We start from the raw sequence: 9,102 nt of genomic DNA, 5'->3' as shown, positions 1-9,102 counted from the left end.
TCAAAAATTAAAATTAAAAAAATTAAATAAATAAAATCAAGCCAGGATTCACCCCTGCTTTGGATAAGTCACATCCCTCCCTGGCTCTACTCCTGACCCCACTCACTTGGGTCAGGTGCAGAGGGCTGAGAGCGGGGCCTCGCTGCACCAGTGGATCAGGGGTACTGCATGCAGCCCAATCAGCAGAGCCTAGGTCTTGAGGACTTCACAGATAGTCCCAGGGAAAATGGGGGCCACGAGGATGGAAAAGCACATTTCCAGAGTGAGGACCCCTGTTGTGCTACACGTGGGAAGGAACAGAGCGTTTTTCAGATTCCTCAGTCCTTCACCCATGTGTTCTCCAAGGAACAGTTCCCTATGAGCGTGTGTGTGGGCGTGAGCTCAGGCACGGGAGGCTCTCCACAGCCTCCATTTTGATCACATCACATGAAAAGAATTTTCCATTTGCAGATGCTTTATTGAAATGAAAATGTATTTGAGGTTTCAACAGTTGTCTTGCAGTTTATAGATGAAAAGAGAAAGAAGGAAGAAAAGTCGTGGTTTATATTCACCAGCTGTCAGTTGCTGACCATTCTCTGTAGTCCTCGGGGTCTCCGGTCTCCGGGAAAGTTAAAAAGAGGCACACGGCTTACTGGAATACATTATTTGCTGGAAAACAAACACAGAGACATTACTCCGATGTTCAGCTCTCTGTTCCAAAGTCAAGAGTTGAAAAACGCTCATTTCTTCTTGGCTTGTAGGATTTGTCCACACACATCTGGTATCCAAGAAGGATTGTGCTCGAGTCAAGATCAGAATGATCTCGTCTCTCATGGTAACGATCAGGAGACTTTACTGATGCCAAACAGGTGCTGGTGTTTCCAGATCTCTTCCCCATCAGGGATCCCTATATTTATCAGGGTGTATTTATTTCAACAAAGAATCGTTAAGTCTCAGCCCAAATACAAGGAAATGGGTAGTTTTTGAGTTCTGGCGTGGCCTTACGTGTTAGAAATACCGAAAACGGTCTGACACCGAGACCTTTACCTTTAACACCTACAAAACAGTGGAATTGTGCACTCCAAGCGATCGGTCTAATCGACATTTTCAAAGAAAACATTCCAGGGGCACCTAGGTGGCTCAGTCAGTTAAGCGTCCGACTTAGGCTCAGGTCATGATCTCACAGTTTGGTTCATGGTTTCGAGCCCCATGGGCTCTGAGCTGCCGTCTCGGAGCTGGAGCCTGCTTCAGATTCTGTGTCTCCCTCTCTCTCTGCCCTGTCTCCTCTGCTCACACTCTGTCTCTCTCTCTCTCTCTCCAAAGTGAATAAACTTCAAAACAAACAACAACAAAAAACCCCATCCCATTATCCTTGATTGAAGGGAATTTCACTTTTTAAAGTGGTTAGTCATGCTAAATACACATAAGATAAAATTGACCATTTTCATCATTGTAAGTATAGAGTTCTGCAGTGTTAAGTCTATGTATGTTGTGGTGCAACCAATCTCCAGAACATTCTCGTCTTGCTATTGTTGAACTCTATACCCACTGAACAACTCCCATTTTCCATACCAGCCAACCCCTAGGAGCCACCATTCTACCCTCTGTTTCTCAGAGACTCGCTACTCTAGAAAACTGATTTAAATGAACTCATGCAACGTATTTGTCTTTCTTTTTTTTTGGTGGCTTATTTCCTTTGTCATAAGGCCCTCAAGGCTCATCCATGTTGGCTCTTCTGAGTGATGAACACTTTTGTCATTAGCTTTGGCACTATTTCTAAATTGTCTACCCTGGATTGTTTCCATAGGAGTATCAAGATAGGGAATACATTATGGAGACCGAAACACTGCTTGTTGTTTTAAACAATTACATCCCCAAGGCAGATCATACCCATGATCTGTCCTTGTCATCTATGGGGTCTTTAATTAATAGTCAAGGAATCCCATCATTTATACTGACAAATTTTGATTGCTTGAAAGCACATTTTAAATTCTTTTAGTAAGAGGTACATAATTTTCTTCATAATGGGTACTTCTGGACTCTATTAAAACATTCTCATGAACATTTTATTATTTGTTCCTACAAAGAAGGGGATCATTGTTGCCAGTCACTTCTACAAGTAAGGGACTTCTTGAGAATCAGATGTGTTTTACCTTGATAGAAAATGAGTGTGGAGATGCCCGGCTTGCTCAGTAGGCAGAGCCTGTGGCTCTTGATCTCAGTGTTGGGAGTTCGAGCCCATGTTGGGTGGAGAGTGTACTTAATAAAAATCAACAAAAAAAAATTCAAAACAAAGAAAAAAAATGAGGGGCGCCTGGGAGGCTCGGTCGTTTAAGCATCCGACTTTGACTCAGGTCATGATCTCGTGGTTCATGAGTTTGAGCCCCAGGTTGGTCTCTGTGCTGACAGCTCAGAGCCTGGAGCCTGCTTCCAATTCTGTGTGTGTCTCTCTCTCTGATCCTCCCCCCACTCACACTCTGTCTCTCTCTCTCTCAAAAATAAATAAAGAATTAAAAAAAAGGAAAATATTGTGGCTCCTGGGTGGCTCAGTTGGCAGGTCATGATCTCCCAGTTCCTGAGATTGAGGCACATCGGTCTCTGTACTGATAGGACAGAGCCTGCTTAAGATTCTCTCTCTCTCCCTCTGTCTGCTCCTCCTCTATGAGTGCTCTCTCCCCCTGCCCCTTAAAGTAAATAAATAAACTTAAGAAAAGAAAAAAAGAGAAAGTTTGTGTGTGGATGTGTGAGTGTGTACTAGGATACTGAAGGGTAGTTCAGCCTTTATGTGAATATTGTCCCTCATTTGCCTTTTTCATTTATCATTCACTAAAGATTCCAAGAAGTGCAGAGGCAAATCACCACTGGGACCTTGGCTGGCTTTCTTGATGTCAAAGTACTCACATGCAGCCACAATTACATTCACTGAAATAAAATAAAGCATGTTGAACACTTGCTTTGGCATCATTAGTGACAAACGTAGAGCCTACTAGTCCCTGCCCCATGGTTTGAAAGCACATCAGAAGAAACTGTAATTACCATCATCTGTGCAAAGTTGTGCAGAGTTTCGTTTGACTGGTTGAGAAAACACTGCTTGAAATCAGCCAAGGCCTTTTCTTCCTCAGTCTCCCAAACAAAATCCTGAAGAAAATTTTGGTATTCACTAACGCTCACTTCAGGACTGATTGTTTTGTTAACCACTTCCTCTAGAAACGGGCATCCAGAACCTGAAAGAAAACACATAAAAGCGATCTCAGTTCCGTAGCCCTGAAGCCCCTTTTTGGGAGCACCTAGGATGTTGGTCATCCAACCTACATCCCAGTAGACTCATACATTCAGAAAAATGATGGTGAATGGTCTTGAGTTCTCAGTTCTCAGAGAGTAAACTCAGGACCTAGGGTTTCCTTAAGCTTGAAAACATCTGTGCCCCTTCTCCACCCCTGCACTACCTCCACAGCCCTGAGAAGCCAGACACTACATAACCATGAAAAACAAAGACACTGAAGAAATGAGGTGGAGCCTGTTGGCCTGAATTTGGGGAACAGGAGGTCTTCCAGAGGGCCCTGACACCACCTTTAGCCCCGAACCTGTCCTTGCTGCACAGAACTCACCAGCAAAGCAGTAAAGGGGGAGGGCAATCAGCACAAGGACTCTCAGCAGCTTCATGGTTGAGGGCAGCTGGTGTTAGCCGGTCAGTCCGACGTGGCAGGGAAGAAAGAACTCACTTGGGAGCTGAGCACCCAGAACTCCTCCTTTTATTCTCCCGGCCGTCACCTTAAGCCCTCCCCGAAGTGAGGGACTGAGTCACACAGTAAACGTGGCACTGGGCCAGGAAATGACAGCAAGAATCAGCCCAGCCAGCCTGTGCCCTGTTTGTAGAAACCAAGGAGACAGCTTGTTGGACTCAAAACTATTTTGGAACTGCAAGAATGATAACATTATTGCATTAATTTAGATGAAATTAATGCAAAAGTGCTTGCTAGCTAATGAAACGACGACAGAGTGTGCCTGTGTTGTCATCCTTGTTGTTTTATTATTGTTGCGGACTTTATTAGTCTCCTTCCACCTGTCCTCCTTCTTCAACAGATGGATAGCTTCGTATCCTGTGTTCCCATGGGCTCACCACGCATCTGGGCTCGGTGCAATACCAGATAGCTCCTCAGGAGGGCAGACTTCCCGTGTCCATAGACCCTTTTAACAAGAGGCTGGACGTTTAGGAAATCCTAACAATGTCTAACTTTCTCTAAAGGCTGTTTGTGCAAAGACTATCTCAATTGATTAATTAATTTCATAAATTCATTCTATTCTAATCTATGAATAATCTTTTTTTTCAGTTGTTTGGGTTTTTTTTCCCCGTCAGTTAAAGGATGATGTGAAAAAGCAGAGCAACTGATCGCTCAGCAGAGGCAGTCCTGAATGGAGGAATGGTGGTAGGGACTGGGCTCAAGCAGAGGTGGATTTATTTTATTTTTTCAGTGTTTGTTTCTGAGAAAGGGAGAGAGAGAGAGAGAGAGAGAGAGAGAGAGCGCTCACATGAGCGGGAGGAGGGGCAGGGGGAGAGGGGGCAGAGGAACCGAGCAGGCTCTGAGCTGACAGCAGCCAGCCCAACATGACACGGGGCTCAAACTCACAAACTGTGACATCATGACCTGAGCTGAAGTTGGACGCCCAACTGACTGAGTCACCCAGGTGCCCCAAGATGTGGATTTAAATTCTGGATGCAGGAAATAATCATGAAGTTTCTGAGGGGCTAGTTAAATTGCTGGTTATTTCAAACGTCTTTTGCCTCATTTCTAAAATGTGCATAAACCAGACCACACCTGGTTTGCAAGGATGACAGACACTCTGTAAAGAACTTACCGCGGGGCTTACAACAAGGTAATCATGAATACATGGGAGGTACCATCCATCCATCCATGCATCCATCCATGCATCCATCCAAGCATCCATTGTTCAAAGGTAACCATGAGCTTCCCCCATGAGTGGATCCTGTGCTGCATGCCCCAGATTCAGCTGTCAGACCAGGACCTTGCTCCTGGGGAGCTTACCTCTTACAAGGGAGGCAGCAAAAAGCCCCTAACTGGGGGGCCTGGGTGGCTCAGTCGGTTAAGCACCCGACTTAGGCTGAGGTCACGATCTCACAGTTCATGGGTTTGAGCCCTGCGTGAGGCTCAAAAGAATTTCACAAAACCATAAATAAAAAGCTCATAACTGAATGAGTGACCTCAGAAAGTGATTTGTAGGGAACAAGAAAACAACCATGAGGGGCAGCATCCTGTACAGAGGGCCAGGCCAGCTATAGGAGGAAGGGCTTTAAAGCCTAGATGAGTGGACAATGATTATCAAGGGGAAGATCTTGGGACAGGTGTTCTAGGCAGAGAGCACAGCAGGTACAGGGGTTCTCTCTAGAGCAGTTGGTACTGGGCAAGAGAATGACAGCAAGGATGGTGTGCCTCTTGGTGTCAAGAAGGATAGGACAGCCTCATAGTTTAGAAAAGCCACATCAGTTTAAGTGGAGATGATATCAAGGTGAAAGGAACAAGAGAAACTAGGTTGGCTCAAGTAAAAAAAAAAAAAAAAAGAAAGAAAGAAAGAAAGAAAGAAAAGAAACTGATGAGTGAGCCAGACAGATGAGTTGATTATTTGTGAATGTCGTATTTGCTGTTTAGATGATCTGGGACTTCCCATCACTCAGCCGGAACATAAGTTGCCAAGAAAAATACTCCTTTAGGGACAGGCTAGCAATAGGGAAGAAGGTAATGTTCTTCTGTGCGTACTTTCTCGCCCAGTTGACCATTGATGCCAATCTCCATTCCAAACGACAATGTCCAAATGAAGAACTTTACTGATGAAATGGGAGACGTTTTGGCTAGGACAAAATGGGGACTGTCCCTGGTGCCCCAGTTGTTAGGGACTTGCCCTGTTACCTGCTGGGATGCCGGTCTCTTCAGAGGTTTCGTACCCAGCTCAGCTAGGCTACGATCCCACCTCGCGTGCTTGGTGCCCCCAAGAAAGAGGTGTATTTTTTTTGTTTTACCTTGATGTTTCCTCATTCTTAGGTGAATCAAATAACAATAACTCAGCCCACAAAGGACTCATTTGTGAGCCAGTGGTTACAAGGAGAAATAGAAGAAACCACAATGCTTGTGTAGGCATCCTGACTTTTTTTCTCTTCCCCGACGGAGCTTTCACTCAAGTCCCCAAGTGAAGGTCAGAAATTAGCCTTCAGCTTTGGTGTTTGGGTGACACTTGCTGATCACCTATTATGACAAACCATGGTATGTGGGTGAATTTGCACAGGTACTTATTTCACTGTGAATACCTTGTGTTGTGGGAGAGAAAGTATGTGGCACGACACAATTATGTTTGGCCTGTCCTTGGGCTCATGCAAGACCTGAGATGTACTCACACCAAGTTGATCATTTGAGGCTTTGCCATCCTTAATAAAAGTGACAACAGTCTGTGAGAGCCATTTCCCCCCCAGTGATTCCTGCATTGGCAGCAAAGCCTAGGAATGAGTTATTTTGACATTTAGATGGTCTTTAGGCAGTTTTAAATTGTAGGTTTCTGATACTGATCCACTTGACAGTATTTAAGGACATGATAATCCATATGTTTTTGCCCATTCATTCTGTAACACTGGTTCTGCCCCTCCTCTCCAAGGCTGCTGGGACATTAACCTCCGGCATGTTTTTTTGAAAGTGAAGCTCTTCTTCAGTAAGATCATGCCAAAGTCTAAGACTTGGATGGGAAGGTACTTCCATGGGCCAGAAACTTTCAGAAAGGTGCTGGCCTTGGAGACATCTGGATGGCAGTGCAAGGTGGGTTGTTCACATTACCTGGGCCTTTCCAGGTACACCTCTTGCCTTGGGCCAATCCTGGTCTGGAGATTTCCCAGCTGTGTCTCTTTGTACAATGGGAACATCCTGGGGTTGTCATATGTTCTCAGAACGGGTTTGGGCACAAAGCTGGTGCCATGTACCTGTCAGCCGCCAGTGATTAATTTCATAAAAAGGTGAAAGGCCTTATGCTAACCCTTGGATGTCTAGGACCATTGGAGACCCCTGGAAACTTCCTTCAGCTTCACATTCTCTGAAAGATCTGGAGAAGATCATGTTCAGAGCACAGGCAAAATCCTATGTTTGAGCCCAGAGCACGGTATTTTGATCCATGCTTACTTGATACTGTTCTGACTTCCTGGAAGAGTTTCATTGAGACATAACTTACACGTAGAGTCTCTGTCAAACATATTCTACATCTGGTTGGTTTATTAATCTTCTCAAGGCCCAAGGCAATGAACAATTACCCGTTTTTAAAATTCAAGAAAACATAAGAGTAAAAAAACATTTTTTTTAAAAAGTGGGGGCAGGCGCCTGGGTGGCTCAGTGGGTTAAGTGTCCGACTTCGGCTCAGGTCACGATTTTGAGTTTTGTGAGTTTAAGCTCCGCATCGGGCTCTTTGCTGACAGCTCAGAGTTTGGATCCCACTTCGGATTCTGTGTCTCCCTCTCTCTCTCTGTTCCTCCCTCACTTGCATTCTGTCTCGCTGTCTCTCTCTCAAAAATAGATAAAGAATAAAAAAAAATTAAGAAAACATGAACAGCAAAGCATGGTGAACACTCACTGGATGCACTGGATTAAAGGAGGTGCAAACCTCCTTTAATCGGATGACAACACAATGCGTCGGATGAGGATGAAGTTTGTTGGCCAAATGGGGATGCTTTGGAGTGTGAAAGAGGTCACAAAATGGATGGAGTGCCAGGACAACAGCATAAACCAGGATTCTCCGGAGGAAACTGAGATGTGTGGTCACGCTCCATTGGTGGCAATCTCCTCTCCGGTTTCAAGGGTCTAATCGGAAACCAGTCCCTGTATGCAGAGGGCAGGGAGAGACAGAAGAAAAGGTGGCCACTCCAGGTTGGTAGGTGGCAGGTTTAATGAACAAAGGAACCGACACAGGAGGGCACCTGCGTGGCTCAGTTGGTGAAGCGTCTAATTTCAACTCAGGTCATGATCTCACAGTTTGTGAGTTCAAGCCCCACGTTGGGTTCTCTGCTGTCAGCACAGAGCCCGCTTTGGCTCCTCTGTGGTCCCCACTCTGTCAGCCCCTCCCCCGCTGGTGCTCTCTCTCCCCCTGTCTCTATCTCAAAATAAATAAAAAAACTGAACATGAGGGGCACCTGGCTAGCCCAGTCGGTGAAGCGTCCGACTTCAGCTCAGGTCTTCTGCGGCTCAGGGCATAATCTCATGGTTCGTGAGTTTGAGCCCCACGTGGGGCTCTGTGCTGACAGCTGGGAGCCTGGAGCCTGCTTCAGGTTCTGTGTCTCCCTCTCTCTCTGCCCCACTCCTGCCTGTGCTCTGTCTCTGAAAAATGAATAAACGTTAAAATAAATTAGGAAAAAGAAAGTAAAGACAAAAAAGATGGATAGATCTCCACACCTATGTTCCAGAGTCAGAAACTTTATACAGAGGCAGTAAGTGGGTTCAGTCACACTGAACACAGTTCAGATGGTCTCAACACGACATCATAGTGTCTCAAGGCATTGTGGTTGGAGCAGCTTCTGGGGTGGAATAGGGCTAAGTGGAACCCACATTCCAAGAACAGGGCAGGTGGGTGAGGAGCTCCCAGTTTCCAGGGTCCAGCTCATGGGTCAACTGGAGGTCACATCCTGTCCCCCAACCCCTCCCGATGAGGAGTGTGTGTCATTTCTCCCTATATGTAGATAATGGGACCAGAGAGGTCACGTAACTTGACCAACGGCACACCGCCTATGGTTGACAGAGCTCCTTAGGGACGGAGCCTGGTGTTTCTGACTGAGAGATAGCTCCTGACACTACTGACCTCCTTGGTTTGACCCTTGTGGACGTCCACTTTAGGGCTCCAATGGATTCTGGTGATCTTGACTCACACTACTGCCCTATGTGAACTCCAGGTTGAATTCTGTGTGCACCGCCCCCCTCCGCCATCCACCCAGTTTTCTGCTGGAGGCCTTTGCTCCCTGTGGACTCCCCTCCCCACTGTCCTTGCCTCAGTCCTACAGGGTTGAAACTCCTCATTCACTCCTGATGCCACATCCAAGACAGCCCGCCCACTTCTGCCCTTCCCTGGGCCCTGAATCTCTAGGGA

At 46.0% G+C, this 9,102-nt stretch overlaps 1 protein-coding gene across 1 annotated transcript; it reads right to left on the bottom strand.

Annotated features, from left to right (window-relative positions):
• Window positions 1-609: 609 nt before the first annotated feature.
• Window positions 610-3,642, bottom strand: SCGB2A2 (secretoglobin family 2A member 2). Its single transcript, XM_047072090.1, has 3 exons — window positions 3,588-3,642; window positions 3,016-3,203; window positions 610-648 (listed from the first exon to the last, which is right to left on the bottom strand). Exons 1-3 carry the CDS (start codon window positions 3,640-3,642, stop codon window positions 610-612), a joined length of 282 nt encoding a protein of 93 aa, XP_046928046.1.
• Window positions 3,643-9,102: the final 5,460 nt, after the last annotated feature.

The sequence above is a fragment of the Lynx rufus genome, unplaced genomic scaffold (genome assembly GCF_022079265.1).
Source record: "Lynx rufus isolate CCGP_SWC_20201006 ecotype Redwood Valley unplaced genomic scaffold, mLynRuf1.p SCAF_9, whole genome shotgun sequence".
Classification (NCBI taxonomy): domain Eukaryota; kingdom Metazoa; phylum Chordata; class Mammalia; order Carnivora; family Felidae; genus Lynx; species Lynx rufus.
This window is presented reverse-complemented; position numbering and strand designations above follow the sequence as displayed.